The sequence below is a fragment of the Carlito syrichta genome, unplaced genomic scaffold, assembly GCF_000164805.1.
Source record: "Carlito syrichta isolate Samal-C Ts95f unplaced genomic scaffold, Tarsius_syrichta-2.0.1 Scaffold305070, whole genome shotgun sequence".
Lineage (NCBI taxonomy): Eukaryota > Metazoa > Chordata > Mammalia > Primates > Tarsiidae > Carlito > Carlito syrichta.
The window spans coordinates 358153-375920 of NW_007249166.1; the positions used below are offsets into that span (position 1 = coordinate 358153).

A 17768-nucleotide genomic window follows, 5' to 3' on the forward strand; every position below is an offset into this window, starting at 1 on the left:
CTGGTATTTTGTTACACCACCTGGTAGCAGGAAGAAACAAAATGAAATTTGTAAAGGTCAACTTCACCATAAACAAAAGAAAAAAACATGATGTAAACATTTAATGTGTAACATGGGATACATTTTGTGGGTAGAGGGATCAGTGAAAAACTATATAAGCCTGTAAGAATTGAATAAAAATTGGCAGAGTCTTGAGCTCTCCCCAGGAAGAGGATTCCTGTCGTCTTCGTCTTTTCTTTTTCGCAGCTTCCCAATTCTCCCCAGTTAGGCCCTGACTCTCTTGTTGGAGCTGGACTCTAGCAGTGTTATAAATAGAAAATGTACAATGACTTAGAAGACTTAATATGAAAAAGATGAAAACTCATTAATATTTATATATTGATTATAGATTGAAATGCTAATATTCTGGGAATCTTTTATTAAATAAAATATATTAGTAAAAATTAAGTTCATCTGTTTCATTTCACTTTTTATAATATGGCTACTATAAAATTTAAAATTACATATATAACTCACATTTATGGCTCACGTTATATTTCTCTTGGACAATGCTGTTGTAGATCTCATTTTGCATAGATTAAAATTATGTTTTAGCTCAGCAGAACCAACTTTATAGCTTTGCTAAAATAGAAAAAAATTTAGCAAAGGGTAGAAATTTAATACTTTTTTCAGGGGAAGAGAATCCTTCGAAGCTCTTGTTACTTCTCAAGCACTCCCCTACATTCAGTGCCACATGTATCAGGTTAGCATATTTTTGTTAAAGTATCTATGATTTTATAATTTCACCTAAGATGGATAAGAACAAATTTAAAGATATAAAAAAAATTCTAGTTGCTTGCACACTTGCTTTTCACTAAGAAGCAATGTGATACTTTTCAAATTATTCAGACTGTACCTTGTAAGTTTTAGACATTGTATATTACATAATGAAAAGGATTTAAATTTTATTACTTTCTTAGAAAGATGGACTTGCTAAGATTTTTAAATGTAAAAAGTTAAAAGGTGTATGCTTTCTAAAGTTTCATATGTTCTGAGATATTTGTGGTTCGGTTTCTTCAGGTAAAGCAGAAAGCAGCTGGCTTAGTGGAAATGACGGCTTTTCTCCGGAAGAGAGTTGAGGAGGATGAAAAGGTGCATCAGGAGATTGAGAAAGTGTTCCATGAACTCATCCTGTAATTTGAAACTTTCTTTTGTGTTCTTCTATTCAAAGTCTAAACTGGGGTGCCTATTGGCTGACTGGTTTACAGCTAGCCCAAATTTAGCTACCTCGATCCCAGCATTGTGCTTTAAAATTTCTCTTTTAAAAAGTGCATCTGATCAGATAAGACCTTGATTCTGGGTGGAACTTTACCACGTGTCCCATTGCTCTTATTATAAATAAACACATTTTAGAAAATTCTTAGTATTTTTTAAGTCTGACCCTTTCACATAAAAATGCAAAGAATCTGTTTCTGCCAGTCAGTACTTTTGGGCTCAAGACATATAAACTAACTGTGTGGAAAATTAAGCAGATGTTCAATAACATATCTTTTTCTTTAGGGGAGCTTGTTGTTTTACTGAGTGGTTGGGATATTCGTCTAAGTACTTGTTTTTCTTTTTGGCTATATTTACAGCCGCATTCATGAATAATTCTTTGATGGTCCCAAATGAATTGTTTATTCATCATTTTTAGATCTAGTCTACAAAGAGGAATATGAACTACCCAGAAATAGATTTGATAAGTAGCATACAGATAAAATATTGTTAATATAGTATCAGAAATCAATAAATAAGGCCAGAACTTTAATAGAATTGTTATTTAGCATCCATATTTTCTTCGTTTTTCCTTACTTTTATTATAATCAAAATGATAAAATATTTTCTTAATCCCAAAGTAAAATTTTATAAGTGTATTTCTATCTATACCATTCTTTAAGCAGTCCACATGTAATTCCATGTCAATGGGTAGAGGTTTCAGAAAGACCTCTAGGGAAGCTCATCATTGGAAAAATACTCTCCACTCTAATCCAGCATGTTTTCTTTAAACTGATTTGAATTTTATAATAGATGAAATTTGAAATATAAATATATTACAACTACTTGCTTTGAAGTCTTTTTCAATTTAGATTACAGGAAGAGAAAGTGAAATTCCATTTGAATTTGACAATCCAAATTCTTCTTAAACAAGGACAAGTAGAACTGGAGAATTTTCAGTTAGTGCTGGAGTATTCTGATGCAATTCTCATCAACAAGAACATAATTGAAGACTTGAATTCTGTGATTCGGGTAATTAGACTTTTTTAAAGAGAAAAGAACAACATATTACCTGCTGTATCGATTATTTTACATTATTCTCTCATTTCCATGATAATTTTAATTCAGTTAAATCAGTGGTTTTTAACTGTGACTGCACATTAGAATTACCTGAAGAACATTACAAATGTGCCCAGTATCTACCCCTACGCATAAGTATTTCTTTTATAAAGCTTGCCACATTACTCTAAGGTACAGGACGTTCAGGACCACAGAGTTAAATGTCATTCTAATATGCCACAGTTTCATCAGGCCCTAACTATTTACCTAAAGGTAATTTTAGATAAACTTGGTTAATTGATTTCAGACCTTCCTTTTTTCTAATATGAACATGTAATGTTATAAATGTCCCCATGAGTTTTATTTTATCTGTATTCTATGAATTTTAGTATTTTTAAAATTTTCTTTGCATTTAAAATATTTTCTAATTTCCCTAAAACAGAAAATGAGACTTTCTATTTTACTCATAGGTTATTTAGAAGTGTGTTATGCCGGGCTTGGTGGCTCAGCCTGTAATCCCAGCACTTTGGGAGGCCGAGATGAGTGGATTGCCTGAACCTGCGGGTTCCAGACCAGCCCGGGCAACTTGGCAAGCCCTCATCTCTACAGTCAAAAATCAAAAATTAGCCGGGCATGGTAGCGCGTGCCTGTAGTTCTGGCTACTTGGATGGCTGAGGCGGAAGGATCGCCAGAGCCCCAGCAGGTTGACACTGGGGTGGCCGTGAGCATGCCACGGCACTCCAGCCTAGGCGACAGAGTGAGGCTCCAACTCAAAAAAAAAAAAAAAAAATAGAAGTGTGTTATTTAATTCATAAATCTTTGATGATTTTGTACTATTTAGGAATTATATGCTAATGTTGCCACACATTTTACTTTTATAAATCCTATAAACCCAAAATATATTGTTATTTTTGTTTTAGTCAATTATGTTTTATAATAATAAACACTGTGAAAAAGTATTTTCTATTTACCATTATTTTCACTATGTCAAAAGCTCTTTATTTCTTTATGTACATCTAAAAATCTGTCTTAAATCATATACCGTTTGTTTAAAGAATGTTCTTTAACTCAACTGAAGTGCAAGTCTGCTAGTAATGGATTTTCTCCACTTTTTTTTTTCTAAAAAACTCTTTAATTCACTTTCATTGTTGAGAGATGTTTTGTTAAATTTGCTGAATTACCAGGTTCATTCTTTGGTTCATTCGTTCTCTCTCATTCTTTTCACTTTAAAGATGTTCATTTTCTCCTTGTTTACATAGTTTCTCATAAGTTTTCTGCTATTTTTGAAATTTTTGATACTCTAAATGTAATGTTTCTGCCTTTGTGATTTTATCTTTAAATTTGATTTCAGCAATTTAAACATGAAGGGAGGTGTGTGTGTGTGTGTGTGTGTGTGTGTGATTCTTGAGCTTCTCTGAGCTTCTTCAATCTATAGTTTGATATGTCATTATTTTTGGAAAATTCTCATTGATTATCTCTTTGAATACTTCTGCCCTTTTCCCCCTCTCTCTTTTTCTATAAGGTTTCCGACTGCACACGTTAGATTGTCCAGTATTGTTTCTCATCTCTTGGATATTCTGTTCTTATAGTGTTTCACTCTTTATTCTCTTTGTGTTTCAGTTCGGATGATTTCCATTCAAGAGCATTAATCCTTCTTCGCTTGTGTCTAGTCTAATAAAAAGACCATGAAAGGCAAATATCTGTTATCACATTTAAAAAATATTTTTTAGGATTTCTTTACTTAACTCTTATAGTTTTAATCTCTCTACTGAAATTCCCTATTTGTTTATGCATATTATATACCCTTTCCCCTAGATTCTTTGACATAATAGTCATCACATAAATGACTACTTTTAAAATAAATTTTTTGTTTTAGAAAGGTGGTGAGGAAAGTACAGATAATTCTCATATCTTCCTATCTAGTTTGCTCTATTTTTAGCATTTTCCATCAGTATAGTATATTTGTCACAGCTATTGAACCAAAATTGACACATTATTATTAACTAAAATCCAAGCTTTATTCAGTTTCTCTTTATAAGACAATTGATCATAGTTATTTTAAATGTCATGTCTGATAATTCTGACACCTGTTATCTCTGTCCTAGCTGTGCTGATTGCTTTTTAAAGTACTTCTTAAGATACTTTTTAAAAGTGTATAGTATGCACAATATAAATTGTACCATTTTAACAATTTTAAAGTGTAAAATTCAGTGACAATTAGTACATGTTGTACAACCATCACCACTATCTAGTTCTAGAACATTTTCATCATTCCAAAAGGAAACCCCATACCCATTAAACTGTGATTAGTGGCAACCACTAATATGCATTCTGTCTCTACAAATTTGCCTATTCTCAGTATTTTATATAAATGGATTCATACAATATGTGGTCTGTATTTGTCTGACCTCTTTCACTTAGCCTAATGTTTTCAAGTTTTAACCATGTTAAGTCATGTATCAGTACCTCATTCTTTTTTAATAACTAAATAGCATTTCATTGTCTGGAAATAACACATTTTGTTTATACATTTATCAGTTGGTGAATATTTGGGCTGTTTCTACCTTTTAGCTATTGGGTTTTGTTTTGTTTTTTTATTTTTATTTTAAAGATGTGGGGTACAATTCAGGATTAGGTATACAAATGTTCATTATGCAGGTGTGCCACCCCCTCCCCTGGCAGTTTCCCTCAACTGCCAATCCCATCCTCCCCTGGTCTGTAACTGTTCATGCAGAAGTTTTTGTTTGAAAATCTGTTTTCAGTTATTTGGGTTATATACCTAGAAGTGAAATTTATGGGCCATATGATAATTCTATGTTTAACTTATTGAGACACTACCAGTTTTCCACAATAGTGGCACCATTTCACATTACCACTGGCAAAGTATGTGGGTTCCACTTTCCCTACATCCTTGCCAAAATTTTCTGTTTTCTACTGTTTTTATTTTCTTGCATTATTTTCTTCCTACAGCCATCCTAGTGGGTTTGTAATTTTGATTGCATTTTTCTAATCATTAATAACATTGAACTTGTTTTCCTATATTTGTTGGCCATTTGTATATCTTCTTTGGAGAAATGTCTATTCAAGTCTTTTGCCCATTTTTAACTGGATTAAGTTGTTGGATTATAAAGGTTCTTTATGTATTCTAGATAGTAAACACTTATATCATTTGCAAATATTTTATCCCATTCTGTAGACTGTCTTTTGATATTCTTGATAATGTTTTTGGATGCACAAAAATTCTTATTTTTTAAGTCCAATGTATCTAATTTTTTCTTTTGTTGTTTAGTTTTTTTGGTAAGTCTAAGAATCATTACCAAATCTGAGGTCATGAAAATTTATCCCTGTCTTCTTCTTTGAAATAGGAAAGTATAAACCATTTGACTTTTTTTTAAAATACCATTTTGGCCATTCGTGTTCCTTTGTAGTTTTATAATTTGAGGATCAGATTTTTCCATTAAAAAATATTGAAACTTTCATAGTGGTTGCATTAAATGTGTAGATTCCTTTTGGAGGTATTGCCATTTTAACAGTATTAAGTCTTCTGATCCAAGAATAGTGGATGACTTTCCATTTATTTAGGTCTTTTTATTTTTATTTTAGCAACATTTTTTAGGTTTCTGCACAAGAACCTTTTAGGTTAAATTTGTTTCTAGATTATTTTCTTTTTGATGCTACTGTAAATGGAATTGTCTTGTTAATTTCTTTCTGAATATTCCAGTGATGATACATAAAAATTCAACTGATTTTTCATGTTGACCTTGTACCCTGCAACTTTGCTGAATTCATTTATTCTCTCCAGTAGATTTATTGTACATTCTATAGTCTTTTGTATATATATAGATAGAATCATGTCATCTGTGAATAGAAATTATTTTACTTCTTTTCCAATTTGGTACCTTTTATTTGTTTTTCTTGCCTAATTGTTATGGCTAGGGTTTCCATTATAATCTTGAGTCAAAGTGACAAAATTGGGACATCTTTGTCTTGTTCTTTATCTTAGTGGAGGAAGTTTTCAGTCTTTTATCATGGAGTATAATGTTTTTATAGATTTTCCATAAATTCCTATGAACGTGTTGAGAAAGTTCCCTTTATTTCTAATCTGTTGAGTATTTTTAAAATTATCAAAATGTGTTGAATATTGTCATTTTTTCCACATTAATTGATATGACCATGTGGATATTTTCCTTTGCTTTATTAATGTGGTATATTATGTTGATTAATTGTTGTGTATGAATTACTCTTATTTTCCTGGGATAAATTCCACTTGGTCATAGCATATAATCCTTTTAACGTGCTGCTTGGAATAAATTTGTTAGTATTTTATTGAAGTTGTTATGTATATATGCATAAGAGATATTAGTCTGTAATTTTCTTGTGAGTCTTTGTCTGGCTTCAGTGTCAGGGTACTGCTGGCCTCCTAAAATGTGTTAGGAAGTATTACTTCTTCTATTTTTTTGGAAGTATTGAGTAGCATTGGTGTAAATTTTCTTTAAATGTTTGGTAGAATTTATCAGTGGAGACTTTGGATCCTGGACTTTTCTTTGTTGGAAAGTTTTTAACTGATTCAAGGTATTTACTCATTCTAAATGTATTTAGATTTTCTATTACTTCTTGAATCAGTTTTTGTGCTTTGTGTGTTTCTAGGAATTTTTCTGTTTTATCTATGTGATCTAATTTGTTGTTTTCTGTTTTATCTATGTGATCTAATTTGTTCATACCATTATCTTATAATCTTATTAATTTTTGTAATATTGTTAGTAATGTCCCTGATTTCATTTCTGATTTTAGCAATTTGAGCCTTTTTTTCTGTCAGTCTAGCTAAAGGTTTGTCAATTCTGTTTATTTTTTTCAAAGACACAACTTTTGTTTTCATTAATTCTATTATTTTCCTAATTTCTATTTAACTTATTTTTGTCCTAATTGTATTCTTTTTGAATTCCATAAAGTGCAGACTTTGATTACTTGTGTGAGATAGTCTAATATAAAGGTTTACAGGGATAAATTTTTCTCTGAGCATTGCCTTTGGGGGGTTCCATAAGTTTTGATATGTTGTTTTCATTTTTGTTCATTCAGAGTATTTTCTAATATCCCTTGTAATTTTTTCTTTGTCCTATTAATTATTTAGTAATGTGTTATTTGATTTCCACATATTTGTGAATTTTCCAGTTTTTCTTCTCTTATTGATGTCTAGTTTCATTCCGTTGTGGTGAGAGCAGATACCTTGTATAATTTTAATCTTTTAAAATTTATTGAGACTTGTTTTATGGCATAATATATGATCTACCCTGGAGAGTGTTCCATGTGCACTTGCCAAGAATGTGTACTCTGCTGTTGTTGAGTGATGTGTTCCATATTGTCTATTAGGTCTAACTGGTTTATAGTGTTGTTTAAATTCTCTATTTTCTTATTGATCTTCTATATACTTATTTTATCAATTATTGAAAGCAGGGTATTGATATCTCCTATCATTATTGTAAAACTCTCGATTTCTCATTCAATTTTGTTAATTTTTGTTTAATATATTTTGGGGCTCATCTTCCTGAGAATATTTATTTATAGTTATCATACCTTCTTCATGGATTGACCCTTTTACCAGTATTTAATGTCCTTTTCTGTAACTTGTTAGCAGTTTTCGTCTTAAAGTCTATTTTGCCTGATATTAGTGTATCAACCCCAGTTCTCTTTTTTGATTATAATTTGCATAAAATATATTTTTTTGTTTTTTCACTTTCAGGCTATTTGTGAGTCTCTTCTAGACAGAATATCATTAAAGCATATTTTGTTAATACATTCTGCCTATCATTTGTTTTTTTATCTGGAGCATTTAATCCATTGACATTTAGAGAAATTACTGACAAAGGACTTACCTGTGTGATTTTGATATTTGTTTCCTGCATATCATATTTTTTGGTTCCTCAATTCCCTCCATTACTGCTTTTCTTTGTATATAGTTGTTTTTCTGCAGTATAACGTTTTGATTCCCCTTTCGTTTCCTTTTCTGTATACTTTTCAGTTACTTTTAGTGGTTATTCTCAGAATTATAATTGACATCTTAATTTTACAACTAACAAGTTTGAATTCATACCAAATTAGCTTCAATGGTAAAAACAAACAAAAAAATCTCTATTCCTGTAAAGCTTTTGTTCCTCCCCCTTTATGCTGTTATTGTCACAAATACATTTTTATAATTATGCTCCCATTAACATAGATTTGTGGTTATTGTTTTATGCATTTTTTCATTTAACTAATATTGAAAAATAGAAATTACAAACCAAAATACAGTGATAATACTGGCTTTTATATTTGTCTGAGTAGTTACCTCTTTATTAGTGTTTTTTTATTTCTACTTATGACTTTAAGTTATTGTCAGGCCGGGCTCGGTGGCTCAGCCTGTAATCCCGCGCCTTTGGGAGGCTGAGGTGAGTGGATTGCCTGAGCCCGCGGGTTCGAGACCCGCCTGGGCAGCTTGGCGAGACCTCATCTCTACGATAAATCAAAAAATAGCTGGGCGTGGTAGTGTGTACCTGTAGTTCCAGCTACTTGGAAGGCTGAGGCGGAATGATCGCCGGAGCCCAGCAGGTCGAGGCTGCTGTGGCTGGGAGCGGCCACTGCACTCCAGTCTGGGCGACAGAGTGAGACTCCAACTCAAAAAAAAAAAAAAAGTTATTGTCAAATTTTTTTTTTATTTTAGCTTAAAAGACTTCCTTTAGCATTTCCTGTAGAGCAAGATTGACTAGTGATGGCCTCCCTTAGATTTTATCTCAGAATATCTTAATTTCTCTTTATATTTAAAAGATAGTTTTGCAGCCATAAATAATTTTTGGTTGATAGTTTGTTTTCTTCCTTGTCCTTCCCTGGGTGCATAGGATTTGAAGAAAGTTTTTTGTTTTGTTTTGTTTTTTCCCCTTTATATTTCTTCTGGACAAAATTGTTCTTCTTCTGTCTCTGGTAACAGCAAGTTTTGTTGCCCTTCTCTCAGCAGCTCAAAGCTTTTGTTCTATAAGGGAAAAGGATCTGGGAAGGGCTTTGTGCCTTTCCTTCAGTGGTGGCCACTGCCCTCCTCCAGGCCTGTACTACCAAAGGACATTTTCTCCATCTTCCTGCCTGTTCCCTATCTTTCTGGTGAAGACTTGGTACACGTTTGTAGAAAAGGGAATGCAAGTGGAAATGAACACTCCTTTTGTCTCTGGCACCCATGGGGTCTGTACTCTAAATGTAACCCACACTCAGCCTTTAACAATTTATTAAAATTTTATCTGAATTCTTCTTAACCCCTTTGATGGTGCTATGAATCACTTCCTCCCATGATCTGTCACAAATCAATCAGTGCTTGTGTCCCATTTCCTCTTAGTTATACGTGTAGTTCCTTAGATTTCAGGCTACGTAGTTGCTCTGTGACCTCAACACTTTAATGATTTTATAGTTTATCTAGCTTGTTACTGATGGATTGAATATGAAAGGTAAGGTAAAGAGAGGGAACAAGTATAACTGCTAAAATGTTGGCTTGAGCAACTGGGTAGCTAATGGTGTCATTAACTGACATGAGAAAGAATGGAGAGGTGTAACTTTGGCTAGGGGCATAGATTAAAGAGTTGTGACTTTTGTTAAATTTAAGATGCCTATCAAACATCTCAATAGAAATGCCAAGTAGACAGTCAGAGTTCAGGGCTAAGATATAAATTTAGGAGTGTTCTCTATATAGATCACATATAGGTAATTAAATGTAATTATTACATACGGATATCTACGTATAGATAACTTAAGCTATGAGATTGCTTCCTCTTAAGAAATGGGTATCAGATAAAAGGGAAATTGGAACTCCCTTTTTCCAAAGACTGAGTTGGAAAAATTCAACTCTGGGAAGCTCTAGCAGAGAAGGAATCAGGTAAGGATACTGAGAAGGAGCTACTAATGTAGTAGTAGGAAAACTAGGTGATTAGTTACCATAAGAGAAATAGTTTCAAAGAGGAGGGAGAAACCATAAGAGAAATAGTTTCAAAGAGGAGGGAGTCATGTACCATGTCAATTACCTGACAAGAGTATTCTCAGTGGAAGGTTGGGGCAGGAACTCAGTTGGTGATGGTTGAAGAAACAATGCAACATGAGGAAGTAAAGATAGTGACTATAAGTCTTACAAAAAAACAATTGACTGAGACTGGGTGTGGTGGCTCATGCCTGTGTGGTGGCTCATCCCAGCACTTTGGGAGGCTAAGGCGGGAAGATTGCTTGAACCCAGAAATTCAAGATCAGTTTGGGCAACATAGCGAAAACTTAATCCTACAAAAATAAAATAAAATAATTAGCTGGATGTGGTGGCACGTGCCTATAGTCTTAGCTCCTTGGGATGCTGAGGTGGAAGAATTGCCTGAGCCTAGGAAGTCGAGGCTGCCCTGAGCTGTGATCACCATGATCATGCCATTGCACTCCAGCCTGGGCAACAGAGTGAGACCCTTCACCTAAAAAAAAATTGGCTGGAATAAAAGCAGACAGGAGATGCTGAGTGTTTCTCAACCTTGGTACTATTAACATTTTGAGCCAGATGATTATCTGTTGTGGAGGGTTGTCCTGTACATTATAAGTTATTTAGCAGCATTCCTGGCCTCTACCTGCAAGATACCTGGAGCAAGGCAAAATGCTCCAGTCATTTGAACCAAAAATCTTTTCAGACATAACCTAATGTTCCCTAATGGTGCAATATTTTCCCCAGTTGAGAAACTCTGCTCTAGAGAAATACTTGAACTTAAAATTTTGGCGCTGGTGCTGACAAGATCAAGGGTATGACCATGGGAGTTGGGTGACTGAAGAGAAATGGAGAAAAGATCACTGAAAGCAGGAAATCCAAGAAACTGAAAGACCAAGTCATGATCACAAGATGAAAATAAAAAATAGTAGCAGGTATACTAGTGGCACGAACTTCTAAAAGCTAGCTTTTTGAAAGACAAGAGAGGAAAATGTAAAATGCTAACTGATGGAATTATTGTACAGACTTATTTTAGAGACATAGTAGTTTCACTAGCAATCTGTGAGAACAATTTTATGAAAATATTCCTGAATTTCATGTAGGCAATTCAAAGTGAAGTGCCAAACAGCTAGGTGTTTAAATGGAATATTTAACTTTTTTTTCCTACCAACCAGATACCGCTGTGCCTACTATAAGAAAGGGATTGGCAGTAGCAGGATACTGATGGAATAAGTGGAGGGGTGGACACAACATCAATAAGGGTTCCTTATCTCAAACTAGGCAAAGTGGAGCCCAAAGCAGGTCCACACTTTACCTGTAAGATGACCACTTATACCTAATACTGAATTGTACCCCACAGCTTTAAGATAAAATAATAACAAAAATAAAACTTCAAAAAAATAACTACTAAACAGAAAACCTTTGTGAATCACACCCAAATCTCCACAAATATGAGCCAAACTAACTAAAGTGATATCTTAAATCACTAAAATTCAGGGTAATTTGTCATGCAGCAAAACTAACCAACTGCCCATGGATTAGCCACTAATATAATATCACATGTCTTTGGTAATGCATCACAAACTATAACTATCTTCTTTATTGGATGTTCTTTCCCTTGAGAATGTAATCTCTATGAGGACAGGGGCTTTGATATCCTTATTGTACTACTATGTGCCAATAAGTATTTGTGGAGTAAATAAGTACATCTATTTTGTGGAATTATTTTGAAGGTTAAATAAAATAACATAAATACCAAAAAATGCTACAATATTTCAGTCACAGCATCAGGGGACAGGGCAATGAGTAGAAATACAGATGACGACAGGTCAGTAGATTAGATGATGACAAAAGGAGTTCCTGCCTAATCATTGACATAAAAAGTAAGTTGACTCTATCATTTAAATGTATCTTATAATTCTTTCTGTTTAGTGACTGTTATCCTTTATAATGATCAGATATTGCCCAGGAAGCCATTTTTAATATCTTCTGCATTCTTAAAAAGAAGATAAAATTATATCTGTGATCCAATAGTTTTCTAAGAATAGCATTTACTGTCAAATATTCTATATGCTATATGAAATTCATATATGAATATTGAATGCACTTTTTTTAAAGACACAAGGACAAAAGAAAGTTGCTAGCATGATGGAAAGTAAAGATGTACACAAAGGAATATTTCAGATTGAGTGGGAACATAAGAAAATGGAGATGGAAATGGAAGATCTAAATCAAAAGGCCTGGGATATTCAGATGCTTTTCTTTTCAAGAGATCGTCAAAAAGTAAGTTCTCATTGCTCCCTATGTAGTTTTAATTGTATTAATGTATTCACCCATTTAATCAGTATTTAATAAGTATCCTCTGTGATGTCATATTTTAAGTCAGTAGTATTTCCTACTGTATATATGAATTCTGTCCTTTTTCTTCTAGTAGTTTATATTTACTGCTTCCACTTCTTCGTGAACCATTCAGTAGAATAATTCTATCTTAACAGTTCACTAGGGATTTTCTAATTGTCAAATCCATCCTTCAATTACTATCCTCTCTCTCTATTCTCTGTGGCATTTTACCATTCTAATCACCCATTTCTTTGGCGTTCATCACTTCTAATTTTTCTTCTAACATGTCAGTCAGACCACTCTGCCTCTTTTACTGGATTCTCTTTTACCTCTAACTCTTCAATATTGTCATTCTTCAAGATTCTTCCCTTAGCTCTGTGCGTACTTCTTTCCATTTCTCTCCACTGATGATCTCCTTTATTTTTCTAAGTTCCACAATTACTTCTGAAAGACAAATCCAAGCTCTGTGGATTTCAAGCCAAACCCCATTTCTATGGTTCCCATCTCTCAGCAACTCCTCTCCTTAGTTTGCTTATTTCTGTTCTTTTCAGCCATTAACTCAGGCTTGAAGTTTTAGTTATCTCTGGTTCTCTTCTTTCCCATGCCTTCCAAGTCTTGCCTACTATTAATTCCCTCATTCTCTGTCCCCACTGTACATGCCCTGGTTCAGTCCTCCATTTTCAATGGTTTAAACAGTCTTATAATTAATCACTAACTGGTCTTGACCCTGGGTCTTTCTATTGTCTAATCAATACTGTATACTACTGCTAGATCAGTATTCCTGTTCAACTGTAATAACATTATGATCCTGCTCAAACGATTTAAACTGCCATTTCTTACCTGGCAGATGAATTATGAAATCCCTAGGTGGGCAGTGTCTTTGAACTTAACTTTTCAAACTCATTTCCCACTCTTCTACTTACACATCAGTATTCTCAAATCAAACTTATGACTGTTTTCTAGGATTCTACTTCTAGGCTTTCACACATACTAGTTCTTCTACCTGGAATTCCTTTCCTCAACTTTTTTGTGCATCCCAGATCTATCAGTTTTTAAAGGTCTAGTTTAAATGCCTCCTCCTTTACAAAACTTTTCTTGATTTCCTAAGCCTGGAGAAATTTCATCCCATCACAAACCACCTTTGAATTTGCATGACACCTTATATATCTTCTGGAAACCCACCTATATGTTCCTTTTTTCCTTGAAATCTTGAGCGTGTTATCTATCTTAGTGAATCCTTCAGTGACTTTAACTGAGACATTGTTAATATGGGACTCAAGTGGAACACTTAATGTTTGATGAGTTGAATAAATGAGAAAATAAACTCTAGACATTTGCAGTAATGAGTGTATTGAGTGTAATAATTATTGTAAATAAATGTATTGATGGCTAAATATGAGTAAATATAAGGCACAAAAGTTAAATCAGTCAATTTACACAGATATCTATTATTTAAAAAATAGAAAAATCTTCTTACAGATATTGTTGTTGTGGTTTTGTCTCATAGTACCTAAATGAACCAAACTATGAGACTCTGATTGCTATTCAGATTGGAATAATGGAACAAACCATTGCTGTTTTAGATAAGGTAAGTCTCAAAGATAACTATTATAATCTGAACAGTTTGGGCCCAATTTTGGTCCCCAATTCGCCCAGTTTGAGATTGGTATCCTGATTGATGAAGAGTGTCCCCCCACCCCTGGCAGTGTCTTGCTACTGCCAATCCCTTTCTTATAGTATTATAATTGTTCAGGGTCCACTTTATGAGTGAGAACATGTGGTACTCAGTTCTTCATTTCTGTGATAGATCACTGAGTATTATAGACTCTAAATCTATCCAAGTTGCTGAAAAGTTAATAACACTGGAATAGACTGGAGCACTTTATTAGAATTAACTCCTTGATACTAGGCATGGTGACTTATACCTGTAATCCCAGCACTTTGGGAGGTCGAGGTGGAAGGATTGCTTGAACCCAGAAGTTCAAGACCAGCCTGAGCAATATAGTGAGACATCTCTACAAAAACCAAAATACACTGGGTGTGGGTTCATTCCTGTAATACCAGCTAGTCGGGAGGCTGAAAAGGATCCCCTGAACCCAGGAGGTAGAGACTGTGGTGAGCCATGACTATGCCATTGCACTCCAGCCTGAGTGACAGAGTGAGACCTTGACTCAAAAAAAGTAAATAAATAAATAAAAGAATTAACACCTAGGAATATATGAGTGTAAGTGAATTTTCTATTTCACATTCGATTGTGATTTATGTAATAGATGTGTTGATATCTTTCCTTGCCATTGAAAAGAGTTTATAATTTTATCATAACAAGTAACAAATGGTCAGTTTAGATTATACAGAAGAAAAAAACAAAGTAATCTCAAGCTTTTAAAATATTATCTCATTTAAGAAAATACAAAATTTTTCTAAAATGTGATATTAACATACATTCTATTTTTCAACAAATAATTTGAGTGCCTACTATGTGTAGATGGTATGACAGGTACTAGGGATATGGTGGTAAGATGTTATCTTAGTGATGATAATGTCTTTAAAATACAAGAATAACATCTTATAAAACAAATCACATTTTTTTCCAAAATTAATTTTGTGGGTGTCATGGGAACAAAAATTTCAGACTCACAAAAAGAATGTGGAAAACTGCAAAAAGCTACTAAAAAAACTGGAAAAGTTCAGCAATCAAAAAGATGTATCAAATTACACCCTAAGCTGCAGTCTTCGAGAAGAGTTGGTAGCTGTCTCAGAGAGAAAAGACATCTGTAATGCAATGGGTAAGTATTTTTAAAAATCACTTGTATGTTTATTTTAAAGTAATCAGTATTCCTGAAATCTATACAACAGTTATAAAGCTACCAGCATTTCTTCCATATATTTGATTATGAATGCTGCTTCTATATTTGAAAGTACTGATAACAATCTAATTGCTTTTTTCTTCATTTTTTGGATAGGGTCTAAACTGACTTGTGAAAAGATTGACAAAGAACGATATGAAAACATGATGCAACAACAGAAGTTAATAAATCTTTCAAAACAACAAGCAGAACAGATTTCAATACTACAGGCTGAAGTTGAAAGATTGAGAATGAAAACATTTCCGGCTCTTGTTCAAATATAAAAATGCTGCCAGGAAAACACAAAGCCAAATCAATCATTTAAAAAATCATTTCATGTGGGTAAACTGAATTCACTTTCCTTCATACTGTGAAACTTAAGTTGCATCTCCTCTTAGTTGCATGTTTTAGATAGCAAATTGTTTAATTTTAGCCTTAATCAGTATAGTACACATTTTTGTCCTGCATGAATAAATGTGTGAAATATCATGAATTGTTCTTTTTATCCAAGAATGAACAAGATTCTGAGTCAAAAAGAAAGTATTCAAGATCTACTTTATTTATTTTTTTATAGTCGATATTTTTTATTATGACATTGTGGGGTACAGTTAGGGGTTAGGTATACAAATATTCTTTGTTCAGGTACCCTTGTTGATAAAAGGTGTCTCCCCATCCCCAGACAGATGTTTACTGCCATTAATCCCATCTCCATTCCCCTCCCGCGCATGGTTTCCCACCACTATCAGTCATTTTCTTATGGTAATACGTTGGGTGATTAAGGTCCACTATATGAGTGAGAACATGTGATACTCAGATCTTTGTTTCTGTGAGAGGTCACTCAGTATTATAGACTCTAGTTCCATCCAGGTGGCTGAGAAATTCATGATTTTGTTCTTTTTTATGGCTGCATAATATTTCATCGTGTATATGTACCACATTTTTTAAATCCAGGCCTCTTTTGATGGGCAGCAGGGTTGCTTCCAAGTTCTTGCTATTGTGAACAATGCTGTGATAAACATTCGTGTGCAGGTATCTTTTTGATAGAGTGATTTGAGTTCTTCAGGGTATATTCCCAGTAGGGGGATTGTGGGATCATATGTGAGGTTGAAATTTAGAGCTTTTAGGAATCACCATACTGCTTTCAACAGAGGTTGCACTAGTTTACACTCCCACCAACAGTGTAGAAGTGTTCCCTTTTGCCACACCCTCTCCAGCAACTGTAATTTTTTGAGTTGTTAATTGCCATTTTGACTGGAGTTAGGTGGTATCTCAGTATGGTTTTGATTTGCATCTCCCTGATGATTAGTGAGGTTGAACATTTCTTCATGTGTCTGTTGGCTGCTCAGATGTCTTCCTTGGTGAAGTGTCTGTTCATATCTTTTGCCCATTTTATAATGGGGTTGTTTGTTTTTTTCAATTCAGCACGTTTGAGTTCCTTGTAGATCCAAGATGTTAAACCTTTGTCAGACCTGGAGTTGGCAAATACTTTTTCCCAGTCTGTAGGCTGTCTCCCTGCTCTCTTGATGGTTTCTTTGGCTTTGCAGAAGCTTGTCAGTTTAATGAAGTTTCACTTGTCTATCTTATCTCTTATGGCCTGTGGGTTTGGGGTTTTGTTCAGGAATTGGATGCCAGTTCCAATTTCCATGAGGGTATGTCCTTCATTTTCTAAGATTCTTATGGTTTGAGGTTTTACATTTAGGTCTCTGATCCATTTGGAGTTAATTTTTGTGTAAGGGGTCCTGTTTCAATCTTCTGCATGTGGTCAGCCAGTTTTCCCAGCACCATTTACTGAATAGGTTCTCCTCTCCCCAGTGGTAGGTGGTGGAGGCTTTGTTGAAGATGAGTTGGTTGAGAAATTGAGCTTTTGCTTCTGGAATCTCAGTTCTATTCCACTGATCTATATGCTTGTTCCTATACCCGTACCAAGCTGTTTTGATGATTGTAGCTTTATAGTAAAGTTTGAAGTCTGGTAATGTGATACCGCCTGCTTTGTTTTTTTGACTGAGGATTGTTCTGGCTATTCTTGGTCGTTTGTGTTTCCATATGAATTCCTGTGTTGTTTTTTCTAGGTCTGAGAAGAATGTTGCTGGTAATTTGGTGGGTATTGCATTGAATCTGTACATTGCCTTAGGTAGGATGGACATCTTCACAATGTTGATTCTTCCCACCCATGAGCATGGGATATTTTTCCACTTGTTTTTGTTATCTTTGATTTCTTTGAGCAGAGTTTTGTAGTTTTCATTGTAAAGGTCTTTCATGTCTCTGGTTAGGAAGATGCCAAGGTATTTCTCTTTTTTTGTGACTATTGTGAATGGAATTGTGCTTTT

The 17768-nt window shown here is 34.0% G+C and overlaps 1 protein-coding gene across 1 annotated transcript in view; it reads left to right on the plus strand.

The window, feature by feature from the left end:
• Window positions 1-15978, plus strand: part of CFAP43 (cilia and flagella associated protein 43) — a 136255-nt gene extending 120277 nt beyond the window's left edge. The window contains exons 33-38 of the mRNA XM_008061089.2: window positions 1060-1172; window positions 2106-2265; window positions 12374-12538; window positions 14103-14183; window positions 15228-15381; window positions 15559-15978. Of these exons, the coding sequence (XP_008059280.1) occupies window positions 1060-1172; window positions 2106-2265; window positions 12374-12538; window positions 14103-14183; window positions 15228-15381; window positions 15559-15725 (840 nt within the window). The 3' untranslated portion in view covers window positions 15726-15978. The remainder of the gene's footprint in view (window positions 1-1059; window positions 1173-2105; window positions 2266-12373; window positions 12539-14102; window positions 14184-15227; window positions 15382-15558) is intronic.
• Window positions 15979-17768: the final 1790 nt, after the last annotated feature.